This window comes from Sinocyclocheilus rhinocerous, unplaced genomic scaffold, assembly GCF_001515625.1.
Source record: "Sinocyclocheilus rhinocerous isolate Xijiao unplaced genomic scaffold, SAMN03320098_v1.1 scaffold2912, whole genome shotgun sequence".
NCBI classification, from domain to species: Eukaryota; Metazoa; Chordata; class Actinopteri; order Cypriniformes; family Cyprinidae; genus Sinocyclocheilus; species Sinocyclocheilus rhinocerous.
The window spans coordinates 220,373-237,201 of record NW_015645522.1 but is presented as its reverse complement, the minus strand read 5'-3'; the positions used below and the strand labels follow the sequence as shown (position 1 = coordinate 237,201).

Here is a 16,829-nt window from a genome sequence, read left to right as displayed (position 1 = left end):
TGATAAGTTACCAAACAAAATGAACACTTTTTCATGCGATGCACCTGTATATATATATATATACGCACACACAAACATTACCAGCTTTAATTTATTTTTATTTCAGTTATAGTTTTAGTCATTTTAGTACTTGAACTTAAACTTCTTTCACAGGACACTGCAAAGCTTGCGCTCATCACGGCCTGCGGCTCGTTACGTAACAGGACAGAGATATCGAATTCACACACTGTCTTCTGTCACTGTCACTGCTTGTTCACACGCTCTGATGAAGGAAAAAGAAGTTCAGGTGTGAACAGAAAGTTCATTACAATGAAGTGTGTGTATATTTACAAAAATGCGTGTGTGTGTTTCCTCGCCTTGGTCCCGGCTGTATAGATGTATTATGCAGAGATGGAGAGTTCTGCTTAAATAATGCAGTGTGATGCAAGACTGGGCTGTGTGTGTGTGTGTGTGTGAGTGAGTGAGTGAGTGAGTGAGTGAGTGAGTGAGAGAGAGAGACACTGTACATTTCTGTACTCAGTCTCATCACTCTGAAACTTCCCTGTTTCTATGGCGATAACAGGACTGTGAACCCGACCCTTTGCACAATCATCCAGCAGATGCACATACTTGTATACCATACAGTTTTGCTTTCATGTTTCAAGTGTTCATGTCTATACACACACATGTGTGAATCTCTTAGAGGTCTCCATGGCAACCTTGTAAATTAGTACATTTCCAATTCACATTGACACACCTCTAAATGCCTGATGCATGTGTGTGTGTGTGGGTGTTTGTATTAGACACACTTGTATATAAATATCATGATTAATATTGTTATTGTTAAGTAAAACTATTAAAAAATGTGTTAATTGAAATAAAGCTGAAATAAAACAAAATATTAGATGAAAGAAAAAGAAAAAAAATGAAATAAATGTTTGATTACTATATGTAATGTGTGTATATGTAACTATATGTAATATGTAAGATTACTGAAACCAAAACTTTACAAAAATAAAGCTAAACAGAAACAGGGTTAACTAAAAATAAAGTAAAATTAAATTTTAAAAAATGTAAAATAATATGTAAAATAAAAATGAAATAAAATCTAAATAAATGTTAACTGAAACAAAATAAAATCTAAAAAACCTAAACTTTTTTTTATTTTAGCTAGTTGCCAAGGCAACATTTCTAATTTTCATTTAGTTTACCTTGATGTACTAAAAAACTAAAACTGAAAAAAGAGAACTATTTAGACAACAAAAAACCTATAAAAAAAAATAACTAAAACATTAATTACATTTAAAAAGAAAACAAAATTGAAAACGAAAACTCAAAATATTAAATAAACCTATTATAGGATCTCAATTATACTAAAACAATACTGAATAGAAACATTGAAAAAAAGCACAAAATTACTGAAACATAAATTAAAATTAAAATGGAGTATATAAAAATAAAAGCTAATTCAAACTATTAATAAATACAATAACAGTATATAAATACTACTACTATAACACTTATCAAGGTTGACCTAGTTCTAGTTTCACACTGACATGCTGCAACAATTTAGTGATTTTATAAGGATACTAGGTTAGAGATACTGAACACATACTAAACTGCTGTCTTTACTAACCACAGTACTAACCACAACCCACACTCAGAGTAAATACTAACCACTGTACTGAACCATAACTTACTGCATAACCCCTAACCGCTGGAACAGCACAAATCAAACACGCCAGCCGACTTTAGTAAATAAGGCACAATCCATGTAACTCCGATTTACATACAAATTAGGAATTTAAAATGCATGACACAGATTAAGTGGAAATGCAGACGGTTTGCGATTAAGGTGTAGATTTTTACATGCAAAAGTAGCAAGACTGTTTAATGATTTCACTCCACAGAGTAACAAACCCATTACAGCACAAACACTGAAGGTCTGAGTGAAGCAGCTGCTGATCTCTCCCTCCTGCGACGAGGGAGTTTGAGCACAGCAGAATCCTGCAGGAACCGTCCTGGCTAGAGTTCAAGCTTCACTGCGGAGGAACTGTTTATAGAACGATACAATAAATACATAATCAGCTCTGAGATACAGACATATGCTTCCTCTGGCTTCACAGAAACAAACCGTTCAGGATCGATCACTCTACATATCTTCATCATAAGTCGGATCTAAAGATGTGAACACAAGCAGAACATAAGATGAAAATCTCTCTCTCTCTCTACAGCAGTCCATATCTGTCCCTTTCTATTTGTTGAAACTCACTAAAAGCTCCGGAGTACGGCTGTGCATCATTCAGAATTGAATCTAGAATGACTTTTAAAATCCTGTATTTAAACTGTATTTGCAGCTTGAGTTTAATGAAGTAGATTAAAATGAAATGAAATTTTCGCTTTTACAATACAAGTTGTGTCTGCTCAACTATGCTCCTTCCTGCAAAAAAAATGATCTCTATGAAGAACCCCTTGGTAATATTATTAGAAAATACGGGATTAGTTTCCACTGTTATGCTGATGATACTCAACTATATATCTCAACAAGACCAGATGAAACTTCTAAATTATCTAAGCTAACAGAGGGTTTTGTTGGATAGAGGGTCGGATTTGATAATGCAGGAATGGATGGGTAGATGGAATGATAGATGTTATAACAAAGGATGGATAAATGGATGGATGAATGGAACTAGAGAATGAACATTGGATGGATGGATCAATGGATGGATGGAATGATAAAACAATAGACGATGGATGGATGGAAGGATAGAATGAATGATGGATGGATGAATGGACGGATTGATAGATAGATGAATGGATGAATGGATGGGCGAATGGAATGATCGAACGAATGATGGATGGATCTATGGACAGATGGAATGATAGAAGAATGCATAGATGGATGGATGGATGGATGGAATGATAGAACGAAAAATAGATGATGGATGGATGGAACGATAGAATGAAAAATGGATGGATGGATGTAAGAATGGATGGATGGAAAAAGAAAGTATGATAGACGGACAGCTGGATAGACAGACGGATGGATGGATGAAAAAATAGATGGTAGCACACTTCATTACGTTGATTAATAAAATAATATTCACAACAAACAAGCTCTTGTTTTGGCTGTGAAATCTGTTGAGTGATTCAACAATTTTCTCATAACACTAATAAAGACACTGCTAGTCTAGTGATGGAGATTTTTTGAGATCAATTCTCAATCAGTTTGTCTCTCTACAGGCGCAGAGATCAGACACGCTTCTGCCATTGACACCTGACTTTCATTTCATCATCTGTTCCTCTGTTTAATTATTTATCTTCTCCGTTAGCAAAGCCACCTTGATTCGGAGCTTTCAAATGTAGCTGCGTTTTACATGACAAGACAACAAACGGCTTTCTGTGACACACTAAAACACGTTTACACACATCAGATCTGACGACACCATCCTTCAAAGAACAACAGATTAAAGAGAACGAGGGCTGAAGAGGAGAGCTTTAAAAAGACATTTGCACTCCAGAGCGCGACGAGGTGCTAATCAGAGCGAGAGCGTTACAATTCATACTTCTGAGTAAACACTGAACACAAGTTCTATCACCAGTGTGTGAGAAAGTTACTTTTAAAAGTAATGCATTACAATATTGCGTTACTCCATAAAAATGGTTAATTGGAAAGCAATGCATTATGTTACTATTGCGTTTTTGTCACCTGGGCTGGGTGACAAAAATGCAATAGTAACAAAAAAACAAAAACCAATTTAATATATATATATATATTTTGATTTATATTTAATATAACTGACTTTTTTCATTTGACCTCACGGTCACTTACAGTACAGTTTGTGTCTGCATCAGGGTTACTAAGTTAACTAAAACCAAAACAAAGTTTTCAACATAAAAAAAAACTAATAAAAACATTTTTTATATTTTAATTTATATTTAATATAAATGACTATTTTAATGATATCAATACTTAATATTTAAATTTTAAATATTTTTGTTAATTAAAAGAAAGCTAGTAGATAAGTAGAACCACTCAAATAAAAAAAAAAACTGGAAAAAAATAATAAACTAAAACTGAAATAAAAATCAGATACAGGGATATTAAATGAAGTCATTAATAAAGTATACCTAAATTGTAATATTTAAAAAGAACAAACATTTAAATTACATAAGCACAAAACAAAATTGCAAAAACTTAAACTAAATGAACTGCAAAATATTACAATGCAAAATATCAATAAGAAACTATAACAGTATATAAATAATACTAAAATAACACTGATCTGAATTAATCTTGGTCAATATTAATTGAAAATGGAAGCAGAGATGCACAATTCAGAAATAATATGGGCACCTTTTATGTAGTATTTTTACGTACAGTGAATTTAGATTTAGCATTATTTCTGTTCTTAAACATGATTTAAGACAGATTTAGTTTTTGTTGCATCATACCAGGGTAATTATACTTACACTTGTCAAAATATAAGACCATAAAAATTGTTCTTATTTTAAATAAAATCACATTAACTGAAATAAAATATAATTGAAATAATTCAATAATTATAAATAAATAAATAAAACACTTGTTGTATTTCAGGTAATTGCCAAGGCAACATTTCTCATTTTCATTTAGTTTACCTTGATGTACTGAAACAATAAATAAATAATGAAATAAATACATAAATAGTTAAATAAATAAAAAATAATACAAATATAGAGAAATAAAAAAAATACATAACCACACAACAAAACTACTAAAACTTAAATTAAAATAAAAACGAATTAATTTTTTTAATTAATATTATTGCACAATAAAAATATAAAACATAAAATAGCATTAATAATACTATTACATTAACACTGAGAAATGCAATGTGATGTGATAAAACAAAACTAGAGCACTCCCATGATAATGAATGCAGCTGTCCACACCGTTGATTATAATCTATTTTTGTCGCATTGCATCACGCTCTTTTAGTGCTGACACGGTGTTATGCTGTTTATTCATATTTGTTCACATTTATCATCCTCAGTCCAGTAAGCAGCTTCAGGACACACACACACACACACACAGCTTGAAGAAAAGTGCTTTGTTCCTAAGTTTCTCCAAACACAATCACCACTGTACCCCAGAGCGAGGCACTAATGTCTCCGGCGGGACGGCCTGTTCCTGCCATCAGCACCCTGCAACTTACTCTGGGTAAAAATACAAGCTGCTGCTAAATGACGTGGAACCGAGACCAAACTCTCAAATTCATCACTGAGCAAAGAGTTTCAGCTCTGATGTGACAGCAGGAAAAATGCGAAATGAGAATAATACAATGCAACCAGTTATGAAAATGCATAGTTAGGATAGCACAATAAAAAGACAGGATTTGTTGAAAAATGTTGCTGAATTGAATGTATCCAGTACTTTCATAATTTTGTATCGTATTTTTGACTCCTATATGGAAAAAAGGCTGAAATAAAATAAAATTAAACGAATATTGTCAATTTCCCTGTTCAGCCTGTCAAGTTATACATTTTGTATATTATTGCATATTCTATTAAGTTCATGGAAATATTAATAATTTTTAAGGATTTCAATAAATCCAGAAATCCAGGTTCTGATTAAAGAAAGAAAAAAAAAAGGTTATAATTTCAGGTAATTGCCAAGGCAACATTTCTCTCTTTTTTTTAAATTTAGTTTAACTTTGACATACAAAAAAAATTAAATAAAAAATAATTCAAACTATAGAGAAATAAAAAGACAAAAACAAACAACAAAACTACAAAGACTTCAATTCAATATACCTAAAATTAAAAAGAAAGCAGAAAATAAAAATTAATCCAAAATATTAATAAAAATAATAAATAAGTCATTTTAAAAATAATTTTAAAACAAAACAAAACCACTAAAACAACTAAAAATTTAATGAAAACAGAAAATATAAAAATAAAAACTAATGAAAAATATTAATAAAAACTATAATAGTATCTCAGGGATACTAAAATAAAATTTTGTCAACTTTGTATATTATTGAATATTATTTATTTATAATTACATTTGAATGTTTTTGATTCAATAACACTTAAATCTGGGTTTTGAAGCAAAACCAATCTGGGTTCCCATTCATTTTCTCCATAGGGATTGCAAAGAAATTCTTCAATAAAGATTCACTGTTGACAAATCAACACGATTTTTTTACATGTTTAAATATTTGCGTTTGCAGTGCAGATGTATTACGTACATCTATATTAAAAGCTTTACAAACTACTCCTCCTCATGGGATTCGAACCAGCGACCTTCCGGTTGCCAGCGCTGAGCCTAAACACACAAACCAAATCTTCTCGTTTCATTAAGGCAGGTGGTGTCTGTAAAACCCTGTGTGTGTGTTTGGTAAAGCTCCTCTCCGGGGTGAACCACATCAGGACATAAACTGCATCTCTGTCCAAATCATTTCATAATAATCTGCGCAGATTTAGGAAATAATCCTGCAGGTTTGGCAACAGCTTTCAGTGATGGCAAACTCTGTAATTAGGACACATTCCCACTGTTTAACGCTGCCTTCAAGTCATGTCAGGACGATTGTATTTATGAGACGAGCGGACACGAACACCACCACAGTGTTGTAATTATTAGTGGGAGACCTGGGATTTTCTTCCAGCCAATTAAAGGATTATGAAGGAAGCTGATCTACATATGGGTCACTGTAAATGTTAATTAGCTTTAATGCATTTTCACTGTTTCATGAGAGTTGACTTTGATATATATTTTGTTGCACCAGTGCTAAAAAACATCACATTTTCATTTTAATTTTAGTTTAATTTTGGGTATTTTTATGCGCTTTTGTCTTTTTTTAAATTTTTTTATTTGTTTACATTTTTTTCCCAGTTTGTAATTTTAGTACTTCAACTTCAACTTATTTCAGTTATCTTAAAATTTACATTTAAGTTTTTCAGCTTTCAATATTTATATTTTATGTCAGCTTTATTTCAATTCACAAAAAATGTTTTTAATATTTTCGTTAACAATAAAAGTGGACAGTAAAAGAAATTCCCAGAAGGACTTGAAAGTGGCATAAGACACAACTATTAAAGCTATTTTACAATTTTTTTTTTTTCTACCATTTAATAAAGCTATTTCTAATTTATTTAAGAGGCCCAAATTGTGAATGAATCCTTTTGGAGTCGGTTCAATGTAATGGATCACTCAAACAGATTGCAAAATAGTCTGAATTCATGAAAATCATGTATTTTTTCAAATTACAGCTGACTTGTGATAAATACGCCTTTAAATCTTAAATTAGCTCAGTGTTGTTGGGTTAACAAAAAATGAGAAACAAAGGGGTGTTTCAGACCTAGAGAAACACAAATATTTCTAAATAGTTTAATTTCATAAATATTTTAAGTTAGCAATTTTAGTCATTTAAAACTTAATTCAGTTAGTTGCCATAGCTACATTTCAGAAAATTTACTTTTAGTTTAAAGTTTTTATAATATTGATATTTTATCTTTATTTCAATTAACAAAAATGCATTTAAATATTTCAAGTAGTTTTAGTGCTTCAACTTAAAACTTATTTTAGTTGCCAAGGTAACATTTCAAAAATTACTATATTCTTTTTTTTTTAAGCTTTATTTCAATAATTGTTTTTTTTTTTTTCACAAATTCTGAATGAATCATTTTTTAGTTCAAGCGGGTTGCAAAACAGTCTGAATCAGAGTTAAAAACAAAACAAAACATGTATTTGGTCAAATTATTGCTGACTAAAATATGACGCAGCTTCAATTAGCATATGTTACGAGCGTTTCTGTTGGTATTTCCTTTTGTTGTATTGTACTGCTCTGTTTCTTTCTTTCCCTCTTGTTCTCCTTTACTAATCATAACAGTTTTTGTTTTAAGTAAATGGTGTGCTTGTTTGGTTCCTGACCGATTTCTTCTTTAATTTGTTTGGGAATCCATCACCAATCCTATTTCTATTATGCCCTTCTTGTTCCCTAGACTTGGGGTGTAATAGCATAGCTGGACAGTTGTTGAGCTGAAAGCATTGGGCAGCACATGCTGTTGAGTTAAAGGGGTCATATGATGCGATTTCAAGTTTCCCTTTCTCTTTGGAGTGTTACAAGCTGTTCGTGAATAGATAAGATCCCTAAAGTTGCAAAGACTAAAGTCTCAAATCCAAAGAGATATTCTTTATAAAAGTTAAGAGTCAGCCACACCTACCTAAAACGGCTCGTTCTAACACGCCCCCACATATCTACATCACTATGTGGGAAGATTTGCATAACGCCGCCCAAACGTTCACGCAAAGAAAGCAGGCGTAACTTTTATTCTCGCTGTAGTATTGTTGCTGCCGCCGCCATGTCGTGAAGGCACTGTGTGTTTCCATATATGGTAAGGGTGTAACATTTCTGTCACACGCTTGATTGTTTCGACCAATCACAACGCACTGGATAGCTGGCCAATCAGAGCACACCACACTTTTCAGAATGATGAGCTTTGTAAAAATCGACGCGCTTCAGAAAGCGAGAGGAGCTACAATAATGTAAGTTTTTTTTTTACCTTAAACCACGTAAACTAGGGATGTAACGATATAAAAATCTCACGATACGATATTATTGCAATATGAACACAAAACACAAAACAATACACAATAACCTTTAACACAAAGACCCCTTTAATAAGAGCATGTTTCGCACCTAAACAAACACAAATTCACATCATTTACCAAACTACTTCTCTTACCTTCTCTCTGCTGTCGAGTGCCGACCCGTCAGGTCGTGTACGAATGGTGAACGGCGTGGACAGCCGGAGCAGGATGTTCTGGAAGGAGCAGGGGATTCTGGGAGAAACCAGCTCAAAGCTGTTGCTGAAGGTGAGCGTCCGGTGCGGGTCGCTCTTGGCCTGTTTCCGAAGCCCCTCCCCGACCTGCAGGACCTCCATGTTGGGTCCCAGAACCAGGTGAAAGGGAAAGGCCCGACAAAACGTGCTCAGACCGATGCGCAAATCCAGCGGCGAGCGCGACAGCTGGCGAGATGCGGCGGCGGTGTGCGACGATGAGGATGAGGGTTGAGTCCGAACCTCTCGAATGAGGAAGGACAAACAGGCAGGAGATGAAGACGAGGGCGGAGATGGGGATGAAGAGGGGGAGGAGTCCGTCGAGAGCTCGCCGTCCTCATTGGCCGTGTGCAGCCACGTGGGAGGAGCTTCCTCCACTGAAACGTCCGATTGGTAGATGCGACGGGCGGCGGCCCGGATTAAGCCCGGCATGGCCACGCCCACAGTAGGATCGGGGTTGAAGCAGTGGAGGAGGAGAGTCCGTCCCACGTCGCTCTCCGCGTTCGTCTCTTCGCTCTCCTGAGGAGCGTCTTTGCATAGGAAAGAAGGAGCCTCGGACGATGCTCGGCGGCCGCAGGACGTTCTGATGTGTTCTAGAAGTGCGTCGAAACCGTTGAAGAAGTCCTGCAGGTTTCCTCCGAGAGCTCGCAGAACCCTCTCGTTCTCTTCCAGACACAAACCGAAGAATTCCTCCCCAAATCGGCCACGGATGTCGGCAAAGTCCACGCCTGTGAAAAATAATGCAAAAAATTATCAATTTGCTTAATAATCTTTTAATTTAAAAAAAATACATTACTGTTCAAAATAGATTTTTAAAAAGAAATAATTAACACTAATAATAATAATACATTATAATTTAATTATTTGTTAAATTATTCATATATTTTTAAAGAAATTTTTGTTCAACAAGGATGCATTAAATTGATCATAAGTGACGGTAAAGACATTTATAAATATACAAAAGTTCTTTTGAACTTTCTATTCATCAAAGAATCCTGAAAAATAAAATGTATCAGTTTCCACAAAAATACTGAGCAGCACAACCGTTTTCAACACTGATAATAATCAGAAATGTTTCTTCAGCAGCAAATCAGCATATTAATATCATGTGTAATAATATATCATAACTTTACTGTTTTGACTGTATTTTTGATCAAATAAATGAATCCTTGGTGAGCAGAAGTATGGAAGCTTGTTTCTATTATTGGATTTAAAAAAACATAAAAATGTAATTGCAACTTTTTATCTAACAATTCTGACTTTTGTTCTTGCAATTCTGAATTCATAATTCTAAAATAGAAACTCAACTGTTAGATGTAAACTTGCAAATGCGAGGAAAAAAGTCTGAATTGTGACAAAAAGTTGTCATTTCCGTGGTGGAATAAAAAAAAAATCAGAACTGCGAGATATAAACTTTAGAGGAAAAAAAATTCTGAATTGCGAGATGTAAACTCACAATTGCAGAAGTGTGAGATAAAAAAAAGTGTGTCAGAAGTGAGAGATAAAAAGTCGCAATTATCTTTTAAAAAATGTTTTCCATAGTAGAAACAAGCTTAAGAGACTTCATAAGAGGACTTCTTTTTATTTTTATATTAAATTTGACCAACCCCAAACATTTGAACAGTGGTGTAGCCTATATTTAAATGAATTAATATTTGTATTATGCAGTAACCTTTGAGTAAAAGCAATGCAGCACTTGAGAGGTAATATAGCATGTTGTCGAGTGGATTATTGCTTTAATAAACGTAGCAGCATTGCATTTAACATGTAACATACAGTCACAGATTATTACTGACATTTACATCGAAATGAACAAGACTCATGCGATCTGTATTTAGCAGAACTATCTGGTTTATAAACATGCTTTTACATAAAGATGGAAAGTTTAAAGGTCTGGCCCCCGGCGAAACCATCGATTACCAAAATAATCAATCGCTGCAGCACAAGCGTGTCGTGAAACTCTGCGGCTCTGCTGCATAAACGCGAGATGCGCAGCAGGTTTAGCTGGGCAGGGCTCAGTTCAAATGGCTCATTGCGGTTTATTTTTAAATGTGTTCTCGTTAGGGATGGCAGAGTTAGTATCTTAGCAACAGCTCGGGAATGGAGACTGCAGCAATGGAGGGAGTTTTTAGGAAAGTGTCAGTGAGTGTGTATTGAGGTCAAAGTTTTGCCGTTCCGTGTGTGTGCGCACTACAGCTGCATGATTTGGTCAAAAATCATGAGAAATATTGCATTTATGATGCAAAATGATGCACTTTATGTTGTCATTGCATGCTAAAAGTGAACCACTTTGCAGACAAAAGTCAAAATTCAAATACTGAAACAACATAAAAATTCCCATGCATGCTTGCGTATGCAAAGTACATACAGAATATTACTCTGAGGCATGCATGACATACACTGTATTTATTAAATTAAACTGCAGCATTTTAAGGTTTAATAATTGCACACGGTCATATTGTGATTTTGATTTCTTCGATTGATTGAGCAGCCCTAGTTTGTACTTACCTAAAATAGTTGCTGTGTATTTCAGTATTCCTGAGATGTCTGTCTGGCTGTCACAGCGCGAGTTCTCAAACAAACACTTCTGCTCATCTGACAAGCTTCGTACAAATGCTTGTCCACTGCAAGAGAAAGAGAGTTTGATTAACATTTACCAGGGTGTGAGTAGATAAAAGGGTAACCAAAATTTTAAAAGAAAATATTATAGCTTAGAGGTTCCTCCTTCATATCTGAGGAGAACTGAAGGTCTTAATTTCATCCATTTAAATTTGCAGTTCAACTTCCTATGGATGAATAAAAATAGAAATAAATGAAACCTAAAAAAGTATTTGGACTCTTAAGTCTCACTTCTAAATGTTTGCATGTCAAGTCAAGTCAAATTTATTTGTATAGCATTTTTCACAATACACAATGCTTCAAAACAGAAAATCATGATGTTAACATTTTTAACATATTCATATCTTAAAATCTTTTAGTCACATTTAGCAGATTGGAGCTGGGTGATAATAATATAGTTACTATATAGTATATATCGCTGTGCGTAAACATACTGTATGCATGCAGATAAAGTTGGACATGCTTATACATCTAACTTTACATAAAGAGCTAGATGATAGTATAGTTACATTTTGAGACAAAAAAAATCAGGCAGTTGATATTTGCTATATCGTATCATTTTACATGAGTGTATTGTATGAGGATACATTTAGAAATACTTTTATATTCAACTTTAAATGAAAAACTGTCCAACAATAATACATACGATTTGAGCTAAAAAAAAATTTTTTTTTAAATAGTCAGGTGAGATTTGCTTTATATAGTATATAATGCGTGTCATCACATTTGTACAAAATTTCAAAACGTATTCTCATTTATTGTAAAGAAAACAACACACATTTTACAAAAACAACAACTTTTGACAAAAACCTAAAACGTTGAAATGATATAATTAGATCTAGTGTTCAAAATTGGTTACTTTGTTTTATTATTTTTGCATCACAGGAAATTAAATTCGTTTTAAATGTGAATTTGGTGTCAAAATATAGCATTGTAAGAGCATCCACCTTATCTTGCAATGAAGAGGTAAACAATGTCCTGTGAATGTGCGACACTTCCGATTCATTCGCTACAGATATGACTAGAATAACAGTGTGCAATAAAGAGTAAAACTACACTACAAAATACATTAAAATTATATGATAACAAATACCAATTTGCAATATCAAGCAGCATAACAGTTTTTCTACAGGTCAAATAACTGAATGGAATGAGACCGGAAGACCCGCACATTCAGGACAAATAAGGTGGTTATACATCTGAGTTCATATTTAGACTTCTGTCTTTTTGATTGCAGACTTTAGTGTTGGTATAATTTGAGATGTTGTTGAGATCTGAAACTATTTTCTCAATAGGCTACTGTCTAGGAGAAACAACTGAGACATAAATGATGTCTAATTTCTCCAAGACATTATGGATGTACCTTATGTCCCTCTGTCTGTAAAACTCCACTGTTCTCTGCAGGGCCAGCTGAATTGTCTGGGTCTAAAAAGAAGAATAACAATGCAGTCAGAAGTTGCTCGACACAGATTCACGAGTAAGAAACGATTTAACTGGTAAACAACAGCATTCTCATCGCACTTGTCCAAACACTGCTCTGCTTGGAGAGCTCCTTTGGCGGGATCTAATTTAAACGGATTCAAAAGACACCAGACACAACAAAATCAAAAGTTAAAGCAACTGTATGTATTTTTTTTTTTAACTGAAATTTCAGTTTCAAAACTTTCCCACTCTTCCCCAAATATCTTTTCTGGGAGTGTGTAAGTTTGACGAGCGGGTACGAAATTCCGCGAAAAGAACGGATTGGTTTATGGCAATAACAAATGCACGTGTAGATGGCGACGGCCGGCTCCGCCCACTTTAAGCTTCAAAAACGCTCTTCGGAAATCTACGGGTGACGTCACGGACACTACGTCCATGTTTTTATACAGTCTATGGTACAACCGCTGTAATTACGACAGTGGTAGGCCTATATTTACGACAGTGGATTCCACTCGCTTAACCGTAGGGGGCTCCAAAGTCACAAAAATACAAAAAATAAAATAAAATACATGCAGTTGCTTAAAAAAACAAAACAAGTATTTTCTCAATGGAAATTCATTGATGCCTGATTCTTTGGCTGCACATAGCCTATTAAAAATTACTGTAAAAATTTATTTTTTTCGAAGTTGTAAGTAAAACAAAAATAACTGGAGTACTATATTTAACAAGAACATACTACTTTACTGTTTCAATGTGTTACTTACCATTTCTTTGTAATTGTGAAATTTACTAGCAATTTCTGATTCTGAAAATTGTTTCTACGCCACTTTTTTTCAGTAATAAATTGCACAGAGCTGCAGTTTAAGTTCTAACTAATTAAACTAAGTTCTCCATTACTTGAATGGAGTAAAAGGTGATGGTAATCCGATAGTCTCTATTGGATTTGTCTGTTTGTGCCGTGTTTGTGTGATTTGGCGCTTTTTAAAGGGATTTACAGTGCTGATCTACCTGTAATAGAATACACCCTTAAGCCTTATCCAATCAACTGCCTTTATCACGCTACCACGGCAACAATATTCCAATCAAAATCCTCCTCATTTCAGGAAAGCTCTTAATAGCTCAAATCCAGCTTTACCTGGCCAAATCTGCTTTAGTGATCTCACAGCAGTCTCTCTCTCTCTGGAGAAATTAAATCTGATTTATACTAAAATAATTATAATCAAACGCATTATGGTAATGAGAAGGTGAGGGCAAATTACCTTGATTGTTGTGAAAATAATACCACAGTGCAAAAAATCTTTCTGGTCTTTAAAGTGGCTTCATTTTCTTCATGCTTTGTGTGGTAATCTGAAATTATTTCTATTATTCAGCAAGGATGCATTAAATGATCAATAAAGCCATTTATAATGTTCCAAAAGATTTCTATTTCAAATAAATGCTGTTGTTTTGAACCTTCTATTCATCAACGAATCTTGAAAAATAAAATGCATCACAGTTTCCACAAAAGATGACTGAATGACAAAACTGCATGAATAATAATCAGAAATGTTTCTTGAGCAGCAAATCAGCATATTAGAATGATTTCTGAAGATCATGTGACGCTGAAGACTGGAGTAATGATGCTGAAAATACAGCTTTGTTCACAGAAATAAATTACATTTTAATATATATTCAAGTAGAAAACAGTTATTTGAAATTGTAATAATATTTCACAATATTACTGTTTTTACTGTATGTTTGATCAAATAAGACCTCTTTCAAAAGCATTGCTGCAATGCATGTTGGGATTGCCTTCATGCAACAATATCTTAGATTTCGACTTAAACTAGTTATAGAAAGCATCATGAAGTCACTTTGGGATCAGTCTTTGCATCAGGAGGAGTATATGTTGTCTAAAAGGTTGTCTATGTAGGCAGTTGGCTAGCTTCTGCAACAGAGTTTTTTATTGTTTGCAGAGCTCTATAAACTCAGTGTAAATCTCTGTCACACACACACACACACAAAACAAAGGATCAATGTTATCTTCTAAAGAGCGTGTTAGTGTGCGTTCAGTGAACACTTGTTTTGTCTAATCCCCAAATATAACTGACATGCAAACATAATCCGCTGCTGTGAGTGAAAACTACAGAAAATACTGATGATCAGACGATGCTGATGTCATAGTTAAACAACCTGTCTTGCACTGTAAATAAATAAATACATACATAAATAAATATAAATAATATTTTTCAAAGTTGTAAATAAAACAGATTACTGGAGTATGTTTTACAAGAATACTATTTCAGTCTTTCTACTTCAAAATGTTGTTTAGGCTAATTGTGTTTTGCTGTTTCTTTGTAATTAAATGTAAAATTTACTCGTAATTTCTGAGTGAGAAATTTTTTTTTTGGTGTACACAGTAAACAAAAATTGAAGTTAAGTAATTTTTTTACTGGATTCATGAAAATACAATTTCAGTCATTCTCCTTCAAAATATCATGCATAATTAAATGTTACGTGCCATTTCTTTGTAATTAATTGTGAAATTTACTAGCAATTTGAGAAATGAAAGTTGTTTTTACACCAAATTTATTTTAGTGTACATAACACTGTAGTTGACAAAAAATGGTAATATTTTACAGCAAGGTTTCATTAGTTAACAGTAGTGTTTGCTCATGTCAGCTCAGGTCCATTAAATATTAACCAATCCAACGTTTGATTTTATTAATATTTTTGTAAATGTTGGAATTAACTGTAACTACATGCTTTAGAAGTTTTTTTAATTGTTAGTTCATGTTAACTGATGTCATTAACTAATGTTAACAAGTGAAAGCTTATTGTAAAATGTTAACGTTTTTTTATTCAACATTAAAGTTTTAAGAGAGAATTTACATGCATGTAAAGATGTGTATTGTAATTGAAATCTACAGATGCAAACAGATAAAGTGTAATACAATAAACACTTAAATGTGTGTTTTGGATGTTTTCTTTACGCTAGTCTGAAAGAAGACATGTTAAGGAAGCAAAATACGCAAAAATCTCAAAACTGACCAGTGCATAAAAAAAACATGGATTTATGTCAGTATTCAGCTGGTCTGAGTGTTTTACATATAATCTTATAATCTTACATAGAAACATATAAGCTAAAACACACACACACACACACACATTGTGGATTTATGCCATTGGAGCAGTTGGTTTGCTATGAACCACATTGTCAAGTGCCTAGTACAACACACACACACACACAGACACACACAGTAAATCCACTGGAGTGAATCTCAGGACAAGAACATTCTGATGCAGAGATGCATATGCTATCGCGGCTCTGCGGTACAGTGTGTGTGTTTCTTTGAGACAAAACGCACCAGGGACCAGTGTACCGAGAGGTTATCCTGCCCTTTCACACGCACACTCTTCTGCTCTACACATGATGAATATGTATACATGCTGACACACACACACACAGTAGGGCCTGAACAACCACAGCATGCTCTACATTGATTCTCCATTCACACGCACACAAACACACACTCTATGAATGTAAGACGGTGTGAGGGATCGGGCTCTCAGACATCTGCACTGCCACCGGTTCTGCTGTTCGGAGGAGATTTATGAGCCGTATAATCCGCTCTCACGCACCGAGTCAAATCCATCATCATCATCAGTACACTAACTGCATCTAGACTAGTAATACTGGTGTAAATGGTTAGAGAGAGTGGAGGTATTTCGCTGGTGATAGTTCATATATATTCTCAACCCTTCTCTATCTATCTCAACCCTAGATAGATAGATAGATAGATAGATAGATAGATACCACCAATCCATCTATTTATCTATACTACAAGTCTATTGTATAATTTTTATTTTTTTAACAGGAAAACATGTGCTTTATGCCTTAAAATATCCTACACACCATATATCCATCGATCTATACACAAACATATATCATCTTTGATTTTAATATATATATATATATATATATATATATACACACACACACACAC

General features: G+C 33.9%; 1 protein-coding gene across 1 annotated transcript in view; it reads right to left on the bottom strand.

The window, feature by feature from the left end:
- Positions 1 to 16,829, bottom strand: part of LOC107706059 (guanylate cyclase soluble subunit alpha-2-like) — a 40,296-nt gene that overhangs the window by 20,131 nt on the left and 3,336 nt on the right. The window contains exons 3-5 of the mRNA XM_016509626.1: positions 12,785 to 12,846; positions 11,311 to 11,426; positions 8,710 to 9,530 (exon numbers count right to left, since the gene is read on the bottom strand). Coding sequence (XP_016365112.1) covers positions 8,710 to 9,530; positions 11,311 to 11,426; positions 12,785 to 12,846 — 999 coding nt within the window. The remainder of the gene's footprint in view (positions 1 to 8,709; positions 9,531 to 11,310; positions 11,427 to 12,784; positions 12,847 to 16,829) is intronic.